General features: G+C 41.7%; 1 protein-coding gene across 1 annotated transcript in view; it reads left to right on the forward strand.

Annotated features, from left to right (window-relative positions):
• LOC135523160 (cadherin-18-like) overlaps positions 1-22,492 on the forward strand; it is a 217,440-nt gene that overhangs the window by 142,956 nt on the left and 51,992 nt on the right. Inside the window, exons 5-7 of the mRNA XM_064949884.1 lie at positions 12,769-12,936; positions 14,332-14,519; positions 20,422-20,675. Of these exons, the coding sequence (XP_064805956.1) occupies positions 12,769-12,936; positions 14,332-14,519; positions 20,422-20,675 (610 nt within the window). The remainder of the gene's footprint in view (positions 1-12,768; positions 12,937-14,331; positions 14,520-20,421; positions 20,676-22,492) is intronic.

Consider the following 22,492-nt stretch of genomic DNA (forward strand, 5'->3'; position numbering starts at 1 on the left):
TAAATGTTTCTCTCATGGCAAACTACAAGGAAGTTTGAAAAGACTGGTTGATTGGGCAGGGAGCATATATTCATGAGCTCACTTTGACTGATAGTTCTTTGTAACGCCTATGTCAAGCAACTTGGATGCAGTGAGCAGTGTTGCCATCAAATCATCTCAAGCAAATGCGGTGATACACAAAGCTCCTCAATCATTTAAAATAGCATCAACGATGTACATGTTTTTTATACATCTCTCATTTGACGTCTTTTGTGATGCATTTCACAGCAGCACTGACGGATGTGTTGACATGACAACTGTGTCAGAGTTTTGAATGACCCTCCCCCCCTTTTGTTTCATGCTGGCTCAAGCCCTAGCTAGCTAGTAACTAGCAGACCCAGATGAAAGGCAAAACATATACAGTGGGGAGAACAAGTATTTGAAACACTGCCGATTTTGCATGGTTTCCTACTTACAAAGCATGTAGAGGTCTGTAATTTTTATCATAGGTACACTTCAACTGAGAGAGACGGAATCTAAAACAAAAATCCAGAAAATCACATTGTATGATTTTTAAGTAATTAATTAGCATTTTAACCACACCAGGCTTGCTCACTCTGGGTGTAGGACTAGAGCTTTTGTTCTTCCCTCCGTGCCTCTTCAGGTCTGGTGATTAATGGTTCCTGGTTCTTGTCTGGTTCTGTGAGAGTTATACATTTAGAGGGAGGAAGGGTGAAAGGGATAAAGAGAGAGCAGGGGGTTGGGGTTGGTGGAGGGCCTGTCCATCTGCCTGGGTTGGTGTTGGAGGAGAAGCGATGCAGTGGCAAAGCTGGATTCCGGATGCTTGAAGACAGAGGGAGCAAACAGGGCCCAGACCCACCTGGCCACGGAGCACTCACAAACAGTTGGTGGGTGTGTTCAGTAAGATTACTTCCATGGGGGCAGTTCTCTGTACGTACCTTGTACTGTCCATAGGTGGATTCCCTAGTGGGGAGGCAACCATGAGCAGCCGTCTGAGTAAAGTCCTTCTATTTGGAGTGTGTTGTCAGGGTCATGATGGGTTATTGGGGGGTCCAGGTCTGATCATTTCATTTGAGATTTGGATGAGGGCCTCAGTGGGTTGAGGGGGGTGGTCTGTGCACTTGGGAGTCAGGTCAGGCCATAGTCAAGCCACTGTTACCTTTCCTTCGTCCCCAGTCCTTCAGGTATCAGAGTGGTCTGTGAACTTGGGGAACAACACCAGCCGCGTTAAAGACACTGTTACTAGCACTGTCCCCAAGTCTGTCGATAGGAAGTACAAGACAGAGAAAATACGGTAGATAGAAGGACACAACCCTAGAAAATGCTCCCCACGCCTGGTGTGGTTAATGAAGAGAAACCAGAGTCTAATATATTGTTTACGGTATGAGACTTGCTGCCACTATAGAGACTTGCTGTGCCTATCTGTCCCCTATACCTCTTAACCTCTTACATCTATGGGGGCGCTATTTCATTTTTGGATGAAAAATGTTCCCGTTTTAAACAAGATATTTTGTCACAAAAAGATGCTCGACTATGCATATAATTGATACCATTCGAAAGAAAACACTCTGACGTGTCCAGAAATACCAAGATATTCTCTGTGCGTGCCCTAGAACGTGAGCTTCAGGCAAAACCAAGATGAGATGGCATCCAGGAAATGACAAGGATTTTTGAGGCTCTGTTTTCCATTGTCTCCTTATATGGCTGTGAATGCGAGAGGAGTGAGTCAACCCTTTCTGTCGTTTCCCCAAGGTGTAGGTAGCATTGTGACGTATTTGTGGGCAGATCATTGGAAGATTGACCATAAGAGACCACATTTACCAGGTGTCCGCCCGGTGTCCTGCGCCGAAATTGGTGCGCAAAAGTCACCTGCCAGTATTTTCCATGCGATACAGAGAGGAAAGCAAGCTTCCACAAACTGCATATCAATGAAGAGATGGATCTCCTACACACAGACGCTTTCAGGAAAAACTGCACATTTGGTATGTAACTGAGAGTCTCCTCATTGAAAACATCAGAAGCTCTTCAAAGGTAAATGATTTTATTTATTTGGTTATCTGGTTTTTGTGAAAACGTTGCGTGCTAAATGCTACTCAAAATGCTATGCTAGCTTTGCATACTCTTACACAAATTAGTCAATTTCTATGGTTCAAAAGCATATTTTGAAAATCTAAGATGACAGTGTTGTTAAGAAAAGGCTAAGCTTGAGAGCAGACGCATTATTTTCATTTTATTTGTGATTTTCAGAAATCGTTAACGTTGCGTTATGCTAATGAGCCTGAGGCTTTAGTCACAAACCCGGATCCGGGATGGGGAGTTTCAAGAAGTTAAGCTTTTGGGGAACTATAACCACATTGGAGTTAAATTGGTACAGCAGTCTCACTCACAATGTAAAAAATCGTCGTAGTGAGGAGACCAAAGCGCAGCGTGATTAGAATACATACTTTTTAATGAATGACGAAGAACACTTAACAAACTATATAAAACAACAAACCTAACATGACGCTATATTATACTAGTACAGGCAACTAGACATAGACAATGACCCACAAAATACCCAAAGAAGATGGATGCCTAAATATGGTTCCAAATCAGAGACAATGATAAACAGCTGCCTCTAATTGAGAACCAATCTAGGCAACCATACACATACATAAACACCTAGATGATAAACAACCCCACAAACCTACAAAACCCCTAGACAGTACAAAAACACATACATCACCCATGTCACACCCTGACCTAACCAAAGTATATATAGAAAAAAAAGAATACTCAGGTCAGGGCGTGACAATAGCATCTTACAAAACACCTTTACATTTGTTAATAACATGAGGAATGAGCGTGATCAGAAAATGGCTGACTGCCAGTCACCTGATAGATTCTGCTCTCATTCAGTCCCACAACACAGTAGAAGTCTCATTCAAATGTATATAGATGGTTGACATCTAGTGGAACCCCTAGGAAGTGCAACATCATTAATATCTCAAGGGGATTTCATTGGGAACTGTGGTGAATACATACCAAGCTCAGATTTCTCACTTCCTGTTTTGATTTCTCCTCAGGATTTTGTCTGCCATATGAGTTATGTTATACTCGCAGACATCATTCAAACAGTTTTAGAAACTTTAGAGTGTTTTCCATCCAATAGTAATAATAATATGCATATATTAGCAACTGAGACTGAGGAGCAGGCCGTTTACTTTGGGCAACTTATTCATCCAAGCTACTCAATACTGCCCCCCATTCATAAGACGTTGTAATGAGCCACTAGTGCTCAAAAGGTTTTTGCGCTCCATAAATACAGTACGGTAGTGTATTCTGTGGGGTCAAATCACAGTATTGTTAGAAATACAGCAATTATTTCCCCGGACAAAACATTTTCCCACAATGCACCAAAATGTACAGTATGCTGCAGTGAAACGTTTCAGAGTACTTTACTGTTAATAATTCAAAAACTTACTGTATAATTTACAGTTGTCCATTACAGTACAAATATGTTGCTTCCATCGTCACTTCTCCCCACTTAACAATAGAAATAACACATGCATGTCAAAAATCCAATAAAGGGTCTCCAAACAGTAATTAACATAGGTATTCTTCTATTCAACTCCCCCTGTCCAGGAATCATCAGGACTGCATAGTCATACAATACATTAGTTACATTGGTATACGTTGATAACAAAATGTTCTCCTCCTGTCCAGGATGGCCTTATTACTGTACTTTATGGCCTAGCTGTATACTGCAGCAGTAACATTGGAATTCATACAGTACACTGCAAAAATAACTTTCTTAAATGTTTGTATCACGACGCAGGATATGATCGCGATGGAGGCACATGGTTCGGTTCTCCGAATATTTATTGTAACAAAGGGGCCGGCAAAAGGGCAGGTTGAGGGCAGGCAGAGGTCCAAAAGCCAAGGCAGAGTCAAAAAGGGACAGAATGGCAGGCAGGCTCAGGACAGGCAGAAAGTTCGGAACCGGGAAGACGAGAAAACAAGAACTAGAGAACTGGAGAAATGGGAAACACGCTGGTAAGACCTGACAAAACAAGGCAAACTGGCAACAGACAAACAGAAAACAGGAGACAAAGGACTGTGAGACAGATGTTTAATCTTTGACACATGGAAAGTGGGATGAATACAGAGGGTTCAGGGCAACAGAAGACGAACAGCAGTGGGGCTAAGGATTTTAGAGATGGGGAAAGGGCTGATAAAGCAGGGGAAACGTTTAAGGGACTCCACCCTGAGGGGCAGATCCCGAGTGGAGAGCCATACACTCTGCCCAAAACCATAATTTGCAAATAAATTCATAAAAAATCATACAATGTAATTTTTCTGGATTTTTTTCTCATTTTGTCTGTCATAGTTGAAGTGGACCTATGATGAAAATTACAGGCCTCTCTCATCTTTTTAAGTGGGAGAACTTGCATAATTAGTGGCTGACTAAATACTTTTTTGCCCCACTCTATATATATATATAAAAAATCTCAGTTTACATTGGCACGATACGTGCAGTAATGTTTTGATTCCAAAACATCCGGTGATTTTGCAGAAATACTTACAATAAACATTGATAGAAGATGCAAGTGTTATTCACAGAATTAAAGATAAATGTATCCTCTGTGCAACCGCTTTGTCAGATTTCAAAAAGATTTTTTATGGAAAAAGAATAATCTGAGAACGGTGCTCAGAACCTAAAGAAATAGCTGCCATTGTGGCGTCAACAGAAGCTACAAAAAGAACACTATAAATATTCACTAACTTTTTAATATCTTCATCAGAAGGCAGTTCCAGGAATCCCAGTTCGACAATAAATGACTGATTTGTTCCATAAAGTTCCAAAAAGCCCATAATTTAGCCACTTGATGTTAGCTTGTTCAGCCCAGCATTCAGTCCTCAAAAAGCACAAGCAATTCCTCCAGACAAAAACTCAAAAAGTTCCGTTACAGGTCGTAGAAACAAGTCAAATGATGTATGCAATCCATATTTAGGATGTTTTAAACATTAATCAGCAATAAGGTTCCAACCTTTCATCCAAAAGTGAAAATGCTGCCCCCTAGCCTCAACAGGTTTTAACCTCTCTTGGATAGGGGGCAGTATTTTGACGTCTGGATGAAAAGCGTTTCCAAAGTAAACTGCTTGTTACTCAGGCACAGAAGCTAGGATATGCATATAATTGGTAGATTTGGATAGAAAACACTCTAATGTTACTAAAAATGTCTGTGAGTATAGCAGAACTGATATGGCAGGTGAAACCCAGAGAATAATATATTTCAGCCTACCTCCATTTTCAATGGCTATCACTTTAATTAATTAAGGCCACGTTGCAATTCCTGGGGCTTCCACTAGATGCCAACAGTCTTTAGAAAGAGTTTCAGGCTGGTTTTCTGAAAAATTCACCAAACATTGTGGTTTTTCTAGGTGGCTCCCATTTTGGCTGTAGTGTTTTTAAGAGCATGGAAGAGAGCACATTCTTTGGTATTTTTCGCCGGTAAAGACAATAACGATTCTCCATCTTAAATTTTATAGTTTATTTACGTATAAGGGTACTTAAGGTTTGATTATAAACGTTTTTTGACTTGTTTGGAAAAGTTTATTAGTAACGTTTGGGATTCATTTTGTATGCATTTAGATGGAGGGAAAATGGATGGATTATTGACTGAAGCGCTCCAGCTAAACTGAGTTTTTATGGCTATAAAGAAGGACATTGTCGAACAAACGGACCATTTGTGATGTAACTGGGACCTTTTGGAAGAAGAAGATCATCAAAGGTAAGGCATTTTCTATATCGCTATTTCTGACTTTTGTGTCGCACCTGCCTGGTTGAAATATGTTTTTCATGTTTTCATGTGTTTGTGTGCTGGGCGCTGTCCTCAGCTAATCGCATGGTCTGCTTTCACCATAAAGCCTTCTTGAAATCTGACACAGTGGCTGAATTAACAACAAGTTACGCTTTATTTTGATGTATTACACTTTAGATTTTATGAAAGTTAAATATTTATAATAGTGTAGTTTGAATTTCGCACTCTGCAATTTCACCGGATGTTGGTCAGGTGGGACGCTACCTGGCCAACATCCAGTGAAATTGCAGAGTGCGAAAATCAAACTACACTATTATAAATATTTAACTTGAAAAGGGAAATGAAACGTGTGGCTTTGGAAAACCTATCCGTAAGGATGGTGGTGTTTCTATTTGATGGGAGGAGACCAGTGACAAAATCCAGGGACCTGGGGTGGTGAGGAACAGGGAGTGGTTGAAGGAGGCTAGCAGGAGCTTGCGGCTGAGTATTGTTCTTCCCGTACACAGTGCAGGCAGCGACAAATGCGGAGACAACAGGAACCATGGTTGTACACCAAAAACGTTCTTGAATGAAAGTCAAGGTCTGATGGGAGCCGGGATGACAGGTAAGTTTAGCGGAATAAGCCTATTCCAGGACCGGGAACCTGGCCGAATCAGAGATAAACATCTGGTTAGCTGCCGCCTGGGTCCTGCTGGGAACACTGCCCCTTGCGGACCTGGCTCTCGATACCCAAGACAAGGGTAGCAGCAAGACAGGATGTAGGGAGGATGGTCTCTGGGTCAGAGGGTGTAGCCATATAACTATACGGGTGAGAAAGGGTATCAGGCTTAACGTTATTGGACCCAGAGGCGGTAGGAGATTGTAAAATGGAACTGAGTGAATAACAGAGCCCAACGAGCCTGCCTTGAGTTGGAGCGTTTGGCGGTGCAAAGATATTCTAGATTCTTATTGCCGGTCCACACTAAGAATGGGTGTTCCGCCCCTTCAAGCCAATGCCTCCACTCCTCCAGGGCCATCTTGACTGCGAGAAGTTCCCGATTACCAACATCATGGTTCCTCTCAGCGGGATTATGGCAATGGGATGTTAAGGGCAGGGATGCAACTTTTGGTCCTGGGCAGAACGTTGGGACACAACGGCCCAACATTAGATGCATTGACCTCCACCACGAACTGATGGGACGGGTCCGGATGGATTAGGATGGGGGCAGCGGTGAAAGATCCACAAATGCCCGGTCAGCAGCTGGGGACTACTTGAACGGAACCTTGGGAGAGGTGAGTGCATAGAGGGGGAAGCCAGGGTGCTGTAACACCGAATGAAGCAATGGTAAAAGTGTGCAAATCCCAGGAAACTTCTTAGCTGCACTCTAGATATCCACCACCACTCTCACCACAACTCTCACCTTGACAGGATCCATCTGAACGTTCCCTGTAGCAATGACGTGTCCCTAAAGGGAGATAGTTGGGTGATGGAATTCACATTTCTCCGCATTGACAAACAGCTGATTCTCCAGGAGGTGCTGGAGGACTTGCTCTTGAGCCGAACGGGAAAAGGCAAGGATGTCGTCGAGGTAGACAAACACAAACCAGTTTAACATGTCAAGGAGTACATCGTTGAACAGGGCCTTGAACACTGCAGGAGTATTGGTTAGTACCAGGACTTCTCAGAGATCTAAGGCTTTTATCAAGCCCGTAGGAGGACGTCCTGGGCAGTGGTGTAAAGTACTTGAAGTAAAAATACTTTAAAGTATCACTTAAGTACTTTTACTTCACTACAGTCTTTAAGAAAACATTGTACTTCTTGCTGTTTACATTTTCCTTGACACCCAAAATATTATTTACATTTTGAATGCTTAGCAGGACAGGAAAATAGTCCAATTCATGCATTATCAACCGAACAACCCTGATCATCACTACTGCCTCTGATCTGACGGACTCACTAAACCTACATGCTTTGTTTGCGTTCCATAAAAAAATAAATAAATAAGGAATTTGAAATATTTTCATACTTTTACTAAAGTACCAAAACCACAGGAAATTGAGGAGATTCAATGAGTAGAAACTGTATAGACTCACTGTGATTGCCCAACACTTGCAGGTTAATGAGAACTGTACTGTGAATGACCCTGCCAATTGAGTGTCCATCCAATGCTCTGGTGTCCATGGGAATAGAGAGGAGTTGTGTGGAGATACCCAGCTCAGATACCAGGGTAGCATCCATGAAACTCTTGTCAGCCCCAGAGTCAATGAGCACCGGGAGAGATTTTGACCCCACAGCAGGATAGCATGTAGAGGAGTACGAGTAATAAGAGTTTGGAGACTTCTAGTATGGCCCACCAGCGTACTCATACCTACTGATTCACCTGCATTGTGTTATCCTCAAAGCAGGCGAAGAAGGTGTTTAGCTTGTGTCCATGATGTGGCTGTTTTTACCCCAGTCCAAGACAGGTTAACCATAAAGGAAGGTGTCAACCAGGGACTCCGGGTTCCAGGCCAACGTGCAAAAACCGCCATCATAGTCTGCCACACTACGGAAGTCTTGATGTAGTTGAAGTAGCTTCTGAGCCGCCTCTCTACCGGACACCAGAGAATTGAACACCTTTCTCAAGTCTGCTATGAAATCCTCCAGACGAAGGCAGGTGGCGGATTGTTGCTCCCACACAGCCGTAGCCCATGCAAGCACCCTTCCAGACATCAGTATTATGAGTTATGCTACCTTCGAACGATCTGAAGGAAATGAAGAGGACTGCAGCTCAAAGATGAGGTAGCACTGGGAGAGAAACGTCCGGGAGGTCCCAGGCTCCCCAACATAGCGCTAAGGAGGAGGTAAACGCGGTTATCTGGAAGCCGGGGTAGGCTGGGGAAAAGCACCACTGGTGGCGGGGTTACAGAGCGTTCTAGAGGTTTTCATTGTGGCTTGCTGCCCGATAGATGGTTCACGGAATTGCTCCAGTAATGAGTCAAACCCTTGTCATGTTATTCCTCAAAGCTGTAATCAAGGCATATATATATATTTCTTACATCATTAGCCCAGAACAGTTTTTTGTGTTATTACATACAGCCGGAAATAACTTTTGGATATCAGAATGTCGGTAACTCACCAGCATGTTCGTATCCCCTGGAGCAATGGAACTCATCTCAGAGGCTGATCCAAGACGCCGCCTGTGAAGAAGAGGTGTTCGGAGTGTACTTCTAGGAGTGTACACCATCCACCGTTTCCAAGTATATTACTCGCTAATGTTCTGTCACTGGACAAATATTGGACAGGCTCAAGGTTAGGAGCTCCATCCAGAGAGACATCAGGGACTGTAACATACCCATACATAGATCAGCATTCAACACCATAGTACACTCAAAGCTCATCATTAAGCCTGGGGCCCTGGGTCGGAACGTTAGCCCTGTGCAACTGGGTCCTGGACTTCCTGAAGGGCTGCCCCCAGGTGGCGAAGGTAGGAAACAACAACTCTAATTTGCTTATCCTCAACACATGGGCCCCACAAGGGTGCATGCTCAGCCCAATTCCTGTTCACCCATGACTGTGTGGCCACTCACGCCTCATCAAGTTTGGAGACTGATTACCAACAAAGACGAGACAGCCTACAGAGGGGAGGTGAGGGGACTGTTTGAGTGGTGCCGGGAAAATAACATCAACAAAACAAAGCAACTGATCGTGGACTTCAGGAAACAGCATAGGGAGCATGCCCCTATCCACATCGACAGGACCGCAGTGGAGAAGGTGGAAAGCTTCAAGTTCCTCGGCGTACACATCAATGATGATTGGAAATGGTCTACCCACACAGACAGTGTGGAGGAGAATGTGCAACAGCGCCTTTTCATTCTCAGGAGATTGAAGAAATGTGTATTGACCACTAAAACTTTTACAGATGCACAATTGAGAGCATCCTGTTGGGCTGTATCATTGCCTGGTATGGCACCTGCACCTTCTGAAACCACAGGGCTTGCCAAAGAGTGGTGCGGTCTGCCCAACGCATCACCGGAGGCAAACTACCTGTCCTCGGGACACCTACAGCACCCGATGTCACAGGAAGGACAAAAATATCATCAAAGACATCAACCACCTGAGCCACGGCCTGTTCATCCCGTTATCATCTAAAAGGCAATGTCAGTACAGGTGCATTAAAAGCTGGGACCGAGAGACTGGAAAAAAGCTTCTAACTCGAGGCCATAACTAGCCAGCTTCCACCCGGTTATGTAATCCCGCACCTTAGAGGCTGCTGCCCTATATACATAGACTTGGAATCACTGGCCACTTTAATAATGGAACACAAGTCCCTTTAATAATGTTTACATACCGCTTTATTCATTTCATATGTATATCCTGTATTCTACTGTATTTTAGTCATTGCTACTCCGACAATGCTAGTCCTAATATATAAACATTTCTTAAATTCATTATTTTACTATTAGATTTGTCTGTATTGTTGTAAATTGTTAGATACTACTACACTGTTGGACCCAGGAACACATGCATTTCCCTACACCCACAATAACATCTAATAAATATGTGTATGTGGTCAATAAAATATTATTTGATTTGTGTACAGCATAAGCAAATCTAATATGTCAATGGCAAGTGAGGCCAGCTACTGCATTCTCCATCTTTCTCTCCCACAAGCACACGCGTGTGTACACACATATCACAGAAATCAACATACACACCCGCGTATGTCTGTGGTGTGTTTGTACACATGTAGTACTAAACACTTCAAAAACAACAACCAGATGAATCATACATTTGGCATATTTGAGCATAGAACAAGTCAAATAACAATGCTATATGATGTTAAACTATTTAATTCTGAAATGTATTTCAAAATACATATGTTGAAATTATTTGAATGATATTTGAAAATGTTCTCAAAATCCCAACGTTGATTGTTATTATCTATCATACTTTCTGTGTCAATCTTAAAATGCCTTGGTGACCTGTCTAGACACTTGTACTATGCTGGCACCAAATTTCATTCACACCAAAACCGAATTTGTTCAATGGTGCATTTTGATATTGCACTAAATATAGTGCCTTTGGAAAGTATTCAGACCCTTTGACTTTTTCCACTCTATGTTAGGCTACAGCCTTATCCTAAAATAGATGAATTCATTTTTTCCCTCATCAATAAACACACAATACCCCATAATGACAACGTAAAAGCAGGATTTTAGAATTTTTTTCTAATTTATTAAATTTTAAAAACTGAAATATTACATGAGTATTCAGACCTTGACTTTTGTTGAAGCACCTTTGGCAGCAATTACAGCTTCGAGTCTTCTTGGGTATGACATTAAAAGCTTGGTATACCTGTATTTGGGGAGTTTCATTCTTCTCTGCAGATCCCCTCAAGCTTTGTCAGGTTGGATGAGGAGCGTTGTTGCACAGCCACCATCATGCTTCATCGTAGGGATAATGCCAGGCTTCCCCCAGACTTGATGCTTGGCATTAAAGCCAAAGAGTTCAATCTTGGTTTCATCGGACCAAAGAATCTTGTTTCTCATGGTCTGAGAGTCTTTAGGTGCCTTTTGGCAAACTCCAAATGGGCTGTCATGTGCCTTTTACTGAGTAGTGGCTTCCGTCTGGCCAATCTACCATAAAAGCCTGATTGGTGGAGTGCTGCAGAGATGGTTGTCCTTCTGGAAGGTTTTTCGATCTCCACAGAGGGACTCTGGAGCTCTGTCAGAGTGACCATCGGGTTCTTGGTGACCTTCCTGGCCAAGGCCCTTCTCCTCCGATTGCTCAGTTTGGCCGGGCGGCCAGCTCTATGAAGAATCTTGGTGGTTCCAAACTTCTTCCGTTTAAGAATGATGGAGGACACTGTATTCTTGGGGACCTTCAATGCTGCAGATATTTTTTTGGTACTCTTCTCCAGATCTGTGTCTCGATACAACCTGTCTTTGAGCTCTACAGACAATTTCTTCGACCTCATGGCTTGGTTTTTGCTCTGTCATGCATAGTCAACTGTAGGGCGTTATGTAGGCAGGTGTGTGACTTTCCAAATCATGTCCAATCAATTGAATTTACTACAGGTGGACTCCAATCAAATTTTACAAACATCTCAAGGACGATCAATGGAAACAGGGTGGACCTGAGTCTCATAACAAAGGGTCTGAATACTCATGTAAGTAAGGTATTTCCATTTATTTTGCTTTGTCATTATGGGTATTGCGTGTAGATTGCTGAGGACGTTTTATTGAACACATTTTAGAAGGCTGGAACTTAAGTAAATGTGGAAAAAGTGTTGGGGTCTGAATACTTTCTGAAGGATGTGAATGGGTTAGGTAGTCTCATATCTAAGTCTTCCCAACCTTGACAGTCATTCTGAATACAGGTTGCGGGTGAATACAAATTCAAAATGATGGAAATCCCCATTCTGTCTGGATTCCAATAGAAATTACACATCACTTTGCAAGCCAGCATAATGTGACTTGCAGGCCTGATGAGGACACTCAAACATATGACAGTAGTGAGTGCATACATTTTCATACTGGTTCCTCGTGGGAATCAAACCCACAACTCTGGTGATGGAAACTCCATGCTCTACCAACTGAACCACACAGGTCTTGTACTGTCTTAAATAATTACATTTTAATGACAACATATTCACCTAGGACCTCACTTGGAGAAGGCTCAAAGAATACAACAACCATGTCTCCATCACCAGGAAACACAGTCATGGGTAGTACTGCTAACTCTAAAATGAATTTGAATGGGTTAAAAACCTACAGCAAGGCCTTTCAATTCAGATCCTCAAGGGCTGAAACATTTCTGGTTTGGGATTTTTGTGTGGTTATTCAAAGAGCCATCCCATTTATGGTTCTTCAGAGAGACTAAAATGGTTCACCTATGGAATAGTTCTCAATAACCTTATTTGTTTCCAACTTCACCTTTATTTTTAAGTGTGTAGTAACATTGGTACTCTTCTATTATTTATATTCTTCTCCCCCTGTCCAGGAGTCATCAGGACTGCCTTAGCCAACATGGACCGGGAGGCGAGGGAACACTATGCTGTAGTCATTCAAGCCAAAGACATGGCAGGATCGGTTGGAGGACTCTCTGGATCCACCACCATCAACATCACCCTCACCGACGTCAACGACAACCCACCCAAGTTCCCGCAAAGTGAGTACTGTACAGACACCAGGGTTGCCTTCAGCAGTCAAACGTTGTAGAGTGTTCAGAGAGAAAGAACAAAGATACCTCTCTGACATGTGGAATAAGGAATCACGTCAGTTTTATTCGTAGAATTTATATCAGCAACGTTTCACACCATTTACAGAACGTTTCACAGTTACTCCATATCACTTGGAACGTGATTTTAAAAATGGCTTTACAGTATCTAAGAAATATCTAAGGAATGTCTATGTCACGGCTTTCGTCTGTAGAAGGAGGAGCGGACCAAAATGCAGCGTGGTTGTTATTCATTTTATTTTAATAAAGAAACTGTACACGAATAAACTAACAAAACAACAAACGTGCGAAAACCTGAAACAGTCCTATCTGGTGCAAAACACAAAGACAGGAACAATCACCCACAAACACACAGTGAAACCCAGGCTACCTAAATATGGTTCCCAATCAGAGACAATGACTAACACCTGCCTCTGAGAACCATATCAGGCCAGACATAGAAGTAGACAAACAAGACATCCAACATAGAATGCCCACTCAGATCACACCCTGACCAACCAAACATAGAAACATACAAAGTAAACTATGGTCAGGGTGTGACAGTCTATTTATGCTAAATACTAATTCCTTTGTTTAATAAACAGCAGTGCTTCTCAATGTCAATTTGGCACAATGTCAATTTGAGAGTATTTTTAGCAGGCCAATTACAAATGGAGATTTCTCATATATCTATTAAAGAATCGAAATACACTCCTCCTCACTCAAATGGATTGAACTTAATTACAGAAAAACTAAACAGCTTTAATTGACTGTCAAGAGCCCAATCCTTAATAATTAACAGATGTTCAACATACATTAGTTAGATTAGTATAGCATTGAGTAAAACCTTACCAATTGTGAATCCTGATTTTATATATTTTTTTATGTATCCTATCTAATAATAATCATATATTGATATGACATTTGATCTCAAAATCTATCTCATCAAATGCCATGCTGGCTGAATAAATATGTAAGAACACTGAACATCAATACTGTAAAATTATAGTTCAATAATCACATCTCTTTTAGAGTCCAAGTTAAAGTAAATTCTATTCAAGTGCCCTCAGACACATTGTAGCTCTAAATGTTGATTCAAGCAATCTGACTTGATATCAAAAGGTATTTAGTAACAATTCCATTCTGTGAAGTCAAATCAGGGTGACACAGGTAAAATACATCATCATTTGGAAAATCCACCCAAAATATGGCACCAACTGGTTATGCTAAGCTGTTTCTTAGCCTTTGTCCTAAATGCCACCCTATTCCCTATTTAGTACACTCTAAGGAATATGGTGCCATTTGAGATGCAAACAATGTCTGTATTGTTATGTTCATGATCCACAGAAAATTACCAGTTGTACGTCCCTGAATCAGCCCAGGTGGGCAAGCCAGTAGGGAAGATTAAAGCCAATGATGAGGACCTTGGCGTAAACGCAGCGATCAAGTACAGCATCATCAACTCAGAAGGAGCAGCCATGTTCTCCATCGCCACAGACAGAGACAGCAGAGAGGGAATCATCAGCCTAAAGAAGGTATACAGAGTGAATGAATAAATTCATTAATTCATTAAAGAATAAATGAATGAATTAACAATGACAGGCACTCTAGGGGAGGAATAATCAAGAATCTCAAGAAGGTACATGACAGAGTAAATGAATGAATCAATGAATGAATGAAACAGTAACAGGGACAACAGGGAGGGAATAATCAACTTCATGAAGGTACATGACAAAGTTGTGCTTAAGGCACTCTTTTCCAGAAGTGTGTACTTGCACACTCTCCGTCATGGATTTAAACGCATACAATTGTTGTAAGCACTGGTTGGAGAGAGTTTCTACCATTGTAAGAATCCATGTGACATATTTTGCAAATGCAAATTTTAGGAAAACAATGATATTGCTCTCTATTCCTGTGTAATAACACTGTTATTATTTTAGTAAAAACATTGTATTAACTCAGGGGTTCCCAAACGTTTTTGGCCTACAACCCCATTTTGATATCGGAAAATCGTAGCGACCCCAACCATGTGAAAACAATTATGTAATTAATAGCCAATGTTAACTTTTTTATTTGGGGCTAGAACAGTCAATTGAAAAACATTAACAGTATTTCTGATTGTTTTCTCAACTCACCATCACATACTGTAAATGTTGGGCTATGACTGTCAATTTGCAAATTAGTCTGACATAATGTACAGTATGTTGTCTCACCACCACTAATGAGATCGGTGTGCTTGATGCATGTTACGTCAGAACTTCTCAAAGTCAGGGGGCGTGGTCGACAGTCACACATCATTTGAATGCATTCTATCAGCTGTTCGATTCAAATCAAATCAACGTTTATTTGTCATGTGCACCAAATACAACAAGTGTAGACGTTACAGTGAAATGCTTACTTACAGGCTCTAACCAATAGTGCGAAAAAAAGGTTGGAGGCCGAGCAATTGCCGTACCAGGCAGTGATGCAACCGGTGAAGATGCTCTTGATGTTGCAGCTGTAGAACCTTTTGAGGATCTCAGGACCCATGCCAAATCTTTTTAGTTTCCTGAGGGAGGCTTTGTCGTGTCCTCGTGCTTGTCGAGCCAGGATCACAGTCAAACAAATTGGGAAGTATGTCCCAAACTGCTCCTCTGAGCGTTAGAGGTGAGAAGTCATCAGTTGTGTGGGACACTTAATGATACTGTTTTCTGTCAATAAACATGCACAGCTGCGGAAAGGGGACATGGTTCGCTTTTGAAAGACTCTATCCAATAATTATTATTTCCTCTGAATCCACTGATTTGGTCACTCATCTGTAGAATGTTTTTGTATTATCCCTGCATGCTTTGGTCCAGTTTCCCAAATATGTCTGTTACAGAGGCATGGAGACACAAGTCCGACACCAAGTCCGTTTTTTCACATCCATTTTGATTGACAATAGATCCACTTTCAACGCAAAAAAATATTTCCAAAACCCCCCCTCGATAACCACCAAACCTTGGTGTTAAATAGAACATTGTTATTCTCTGATCCCATATCTCCAAAACAAAATAAAATGTTATCAGTCTCATAGCTTCAAGAGGTTATTAATCCAGCAAACCATGCTATTATCTAAGGATAGCACCCCGTCAAACATACACATGAAAATCATAATTCAACCCACCAGGCACAACACAAAAGTCAGAAATAACATATAATGCATGCCTTACCTTTGAAGATATTCTTCTGTTGGCACTCCATTATGTCCATTAAACATCACAAATGGTCCTTTTGTTCGATAAATTGTGTCGTTATATATCCAAAATGTTTTCTTTTGGCACGTATGATTCAGAAAAGACACCGGTTCCAACTCCCGCAACATGACTACACATGATCTAATTAGTTACCTGTAAACTTGATCCAAACATTTCAAGCAACTTTTCTATTCCAACTTCAGGTATTTTTAAACATAAATAGTCGATTAAATTTAAGACGGAATAAACTGTGTTCAATACCGCAGGAAAACAAAGTGGAGCGTGATTTCAGGTCGCGCGCCTCAACCACAACAGTACACTTCACTCGATCTTCGTTCTGGACAGCCCTACTTCTTAATTTCTCAATGGAAAAACATTAACCAATTTCTAAAGACTGTTGACATCTAGTGGAAGTGATAGGAACTGCAAGCAACTGCCTTAGATTTCTAGATTTCCTTTGAAAAACCATTGAAAAGAGAGTGACCGCAAACAAAAAAAAGCCTGGATGGTTTGTCCTTGGGGTTTTGCCTGCCAAATAAGTTCTGTTATACTCACAGACATCATTCAAACAGTTTAAGAAACTTCAGGGTGTTTTCTATCCAAATCTACTAATAATATGCATACCCTAGCTTCTCGACCTGAGTAGCAGGCAGACACTTTTCATCTAGACGTGAAAATAGTGCCCCCTAGCCTTAAGAAGTTTTAACAAACAATGCAGTTTTACGAAAAATACAAAAAAAAAATACAAATAAAATTAACAAATAAATAAAGAGCAGCAGTAAAATAACAGTAGGGAAGATATATACAGGGGGCACCAGTACAGAGTCAATGTGCGGGTGTACCGGTTAGTTGAGGTAATTGAGGTAGTATCTACATGTACTGTAGGTAGAGTTATTAAAGTGACTATGCATAGATAATAACAGAGAGTAGCAGCAGCGTAAAAGGGGGGGGGGGCAATGAAAATAGTCTGGGTAGCCATTTGATTAGATGTTCAGGAGTCTTATGGATTAGAGGTAGAAGCTGTTTAGACGCACGCCTCTTGGACCTAGACTTGGGGCTCCGGTACCGCTTGCCATGCGGTAGCATAGAGAACAGTTTATGACTAGGATGGCTGGAGTATTTGAGAATTTTTTAGGGCCTTCCTCTGACACCGCCTGTTAGAGAGGTCCTGGATGGCGGAAAGCTTGGCCCCAGTGATGTACTGGGCCGTACGCACTGCTCTCAGTAGTGCCTTGCGGATGGAGGCCGAGCAATTGCCAAACCAGGCACTGATGCAACCCGTCAACTTGCTCTCGATTGTGCAGTTGTAGAACATTTTGAGGATCTGAGGACCATGCAAAATATTTCCAGTCTCCTGAGGGGGAATAGGTTTTATTGTGCCCTCTTCACAACTGTCTTAGTGTGCTTGGACCATGTTAGTTTGTTGGTGAGGTGGACGCCAAGGAACTTGAAGCTCTCAACCTGCTTCACTACACGCCCCCCCTCGATGAGAATGGGGGCGTTCTCGGTCTTCCTTTTCTTGTAGTCCACAATCATCTCCTTTGTCTTGATCATGTTGAGGGAGAGGTTGTTGTCCTTGCACCACATGGTCAGGTCTCTGACCTCCTCCCTATAGGCTGTCTCATCGTTGTTGTTGATCAGGCTTATCACTGTTGTTTCATCGCCAAACTTAATGATGGTGTTGGAGTCGTGCCTGGCCGTGCAGTCATAAGTGAACAGGGAGTACAGGAGGGGACTGAGCACACACCACTGAGGGGCCCTAGTGTTGAGGATCAGCGTGGCGGAAGTGTTGTTACCTACCCTTACCAACTGGGGGTGCCCCGTCAGGAAGTCCAGGATCCAGTTGAAGAGGGAGGTGTTTAGTCCCAGGGTCCTTAACTTAGTGATGAGCTTTAAGGGCACTATGGTGTTGAAAGCTGAGCTGTAGTCAATGAATAGCATTCTCACATACAGTTGAATTCGAAAGTTTACATACACATAGGTAACATATTTCTTGTTAACAAACTATAGTGTTGGCAAGTCGATAAGGACATCTACTTTGTTCATGACACAAGTCATTTTTCCAACAATTGTTGACAGACAGATTATTTCACTTATAACTCACTGTATCACAATTCCAGTGGGTCAGAAGTTTACATACACTAAGTTGACTTTGCCTTTAAACAGCTCGGAAAATTCCAGAAAATGATGTCATGGCTTTAGAAGCTTCTGATAGGCTAATTGAAATCATTTGAGTTAATTGGAGGTATACCTGTGGATGTATTTCAAGGCCTACCGTCAAACTCAGTGCCTCTTTGCTTGAAATCATGGGAAAATCTAAATAAATCAGCCAAGAACTCAGAAAAAAATTGTAGACCTCCACAAATCTAGTTCATGCTTGGGAGCAATTTCCAAATGCCTGAAGGTACCACGTTCATCTGTACAAACAATAGTACGCAAGTATAAACACCATCGGACCACGCAGCCGTCATACCGCTCAGGAAGGAGGAGCGTTCTGTCTCCTAGAGATTAATGTACTTTGGTGCGAAAAGTGCAAATCAATCCCAGAACAACAGCAAAGGACCTTGTGAAGATGCTGGAGGAAACAGGTACAAAGCATCTATATCCAGGGTAAAACGATTCCTAAACAGAACAAGGTGAAAACCCGTTCAACAAGGAAGAAGCCACTGATCCAAAACCGTCATAATAAAGCCATACTACGGTCTGCAACTGCACATGGGGACAAAGATTGTACTTTTTGGAGAAAAGTCCTCTGGTCTGATGAAACAAAAACCGAACTGTTTTGCCATAATGACTATCGTTATGGTTATGCTTGGAGGAAAAAAGGGGAGGCTTGCAAGCAGAAAACACCCTCCTAACCGTGAAGCACGGGGGTGTAGGACAGAACTGAAAAAGTGCGTGCAAGCAAGGAGGCCTACAAACCTGACTCATTTAACCTTGAACATTCCTTAGATATCGTGCAACAGCTGTTGTTTACAAATGTATATAGACCGCCAACCCTTGTCTTACCAGAGGCTACTGTTCTATCCTGCCAGTACAGTGTATAATAAGTATGTTATTCATGTCATCTTTCAGCCATGACTTGGTGAAACATAAGATATTACAGTTTCTAATGTCTTGCTGGTAGGATATATGTATGTATTATTATTTATTGTTTTGTAGAAATTCTCCAGCTACTCCATTTTCATATTACACAAACCCACGTGGGGTCGCGAACCCTAGTTTGGGAGCCCCTGGTGCAGAGTTTGTTGTCCTTCTGGCAGGTTCTCCCATCTCAGCAAAGGAACTCCGTATTTTTTGTCACTAGTGATTGGGTTCTTGGTCACCTTTCTGACCAACGTCCTCCTTGCCCGTTTGCTCAGTTTGGTAGAACGGCCAGCTCTATGCAGTCTGGGTAGTTCCATGCTTTTTCCATTTCCCAATGATGGAGAACACTGTGGTCTTGGAAACCCGGGGTTGCATACCTTAGATTGGGAACAGCTGTATTAACCCTATCTCTCCCGAGACCCCAGCAAAGATTGGCTTTTCATTTATCTGCATGTCCAACACCTGTATTTGGCCTCACACTTAAGTGTTTTTCCATTCCATTTGACAAATGTCAATAAAAATGTTTTGCGAGAGCAAAAACCTGATAAAAAATGAATTCATATGAATGCTGTACAGAAATTGTTTGCTCGCTGTGAAATTAATATGCAACTAGTCAGTGACAATTGTGTGGAGTTTGTGACAGCGAACATGTGAGATTAGTACAGTATTATTTACAATATCTAATGGGATTTCTAATGATCTTCTTTGTAGAAGAACCCCTTACCTTGTAACAACACTTCTATAGCTTGTGAGCGTCATAGAGCAAATGTTCCATGTGTGTGTTTGTGAGCATCTCAGCATTTCATTGATAGAGCTAATAGTTTAAACCTCAAACCATTCGGTCTCACAAACACCGCTCTAGCTCAGCCCCCATGAATCACACATACTAATGGTTATCTATATCTATTGATACAGAATAAATAGACTAAACCAATGGTATAAACCAGAAGTCTGTAGACATCTCAAACACACTGGTTTAAAACATGCTGGTGTTGCTGTGGGACGCATTGGTTTAAAATCTTGTAACATAGTACTTTAGTGGGCTACTTGCATTGTAATTACATGGTACACAAGTGGAGTAAAGTATGTTCCTAATCCTGCATGTTTTCCTGGTGCCTTTTTCCTGAACATACAGCCACTGAACTATGAGAGGAAGAAGACCTACACCCTTCACATTGAAGGAGTGAATACCCACGTGGAACCTCGTTTTTCCTACCTTGGTCCTTTCAAAGACACTGCCACCCTAAAGATCACTGTGGGAGATGTGGACGAGCCTCCTGTATTCTCTATGGATTATTACATCATGGATGTTTATGAAAACGCTCATATTGGTACAGAGGTGGGGGCTGTAACAGCCCGGGATCCAGACAGCAAAAACAGTCCTGTCAGGTAAGAGCTTGGAGACAATCTATTATCTGTCTGCATCACCTCATCGCTAAGCCTGGGTAGTACAGTTTCCAGAACTAGGCTAATCATGTGTCCACTCCATGTTTTGTGTTCCAACATGATTCTCCAGTCTGGTCAGGCAAATGTTTTGTTGTTATGAGTATAGATTTAACTACTAGACAACACATAATATGCATGTATGCTCACGCGCAAAGATATGGTAATATTAACCTGATTTTAAAAAACATACAACCTTTCAAGTGTCCTAATAGGAATCAGCTTTCCTAGTTTGCACGGCATGGGCTCCAATTATCATGTCTAAAAGCTTAGGGCCATTCAGTCTATACAAACCTTGTATTCATTTTCACATTCCAAGAAATGAAGAGGGAATTGCTTCATAACCTCATATCAGATACAGTATATTATCCATACCCCAATAGATTGTAATCTAATAGTCCCTATTACATGATATAAGATCTTGGTTTGGTGAAACACCACGCTGTACATATGGGAATTCCTCAACTGTATTAAGCACTGAACCGCAGTCCCTTCACATGTTATTGCGGCCATATCTCTTTCCGCCATGTCTGCAAAAGACAGGCTGGCTAGCCAGACCCTTTATGAAGAAAGATGTATCTATAATACATTTTCAAGGAGTGATAGAGATGCTGACGGAGTCTGACATTTTTTAAACAAGATTCTTATTGTGAATCAACAGTTTAAGATATTTGAAAGGGATTTGTGTTTAACAAAAGGAAATCTACATATGAAAGGGTCCTGGTGGGATACCTCCCCCTTGTCTAATTTGTAGAGCTCTCTGTCTCACTGTTCACCACCAGAATGGAAGAGACAATGGGAAAGGTTTGAATAAAATCCATTTGAACTGAGGAAAAGAAAAATGCCACAAAATAATATTCCTTGAGTTAGTGGTTGACGGTTTGCTGTTGGGGACAGCAATCTCTCTCTCTCTCTCTCTCTCTCTCTCTCTCTCTCTCTCTCTCTCTCTCTCTCTCTCTCTCTCTCTCTCTCTCTCTCTCTCTCTCTCTCTCTCTCTCTCTCTCTCTCTCTCTCTCTCTCTGCTTTTGCCTCATGTATCATTTATGTTCCCTCAAGATACGAAGAAATAAGGCCAGTAGTTAGATTTTTTTGAAAGATAATTTCAGGTCCCTTTGTTATTGACACATTTTAATTGCCGAACAAGGTGGTGAGTCATGATCATCAGAACAACATCTTCAAGTTCCTCTGACCAAGCTGCTGTCTGATCTGACACCTCCATGATGAGAGTTCTCTAGCAACTCCTTAAGTTACAGAGAGTAATAACCTGTGTCACACACGTAGTGCACTGTAAATGGTCTTCTGTAATAGTACGAACATATTTTTTAATAAAGCCCTATGTATGACTCAGGGTTAGAGAGTTATCTGATTACAAAAACAAAAAAACTGTACACACTAAAATATGAGGCTTCCTCAAGGGTGCTTTGGGAAGGGTGACGGTTCTATGTGGAATCATAATGACTCAAATTAACCTTTGAGTTCTTTGATGGTTCTTTACAGTTCACCAAAGGGTTCTTTGCTCGTTTAGTCATAATTAAAATGTAGGGGAAGCAGCTCATTCGAATATTTTGGGGTGGGTCTTTTTTGTGCAACGGTGAGTGAGTGTCATTCCAGTTCATCTAACGTGTTGTTTTATGCCATTCTATACTATGGCCAGTGAAAGTGTCTTGTAAAAGACTTTGAGTCAATTGAGAACAATTGAGAATGGTTGACTAAATCAATCAATGGTTTTCAAGTCTCTCCTCGGGGAACTGCAGCTGTTCCAG

This window comes from Oncorhynchus masou, chromosome 30 (assembly GCF_036934945.1).
Source record: "Oncorhynchus masou masou isolate Uvic2021 chromosome 30, UVic_Omas_1.1, whole genome shotgun sequence".
NCBI lineage: Eukaryota > Metazoa > Chordata > Actinopteri > Salmoniformes > Salmonidae > Oncorhynchus > Oncorhynchus masou.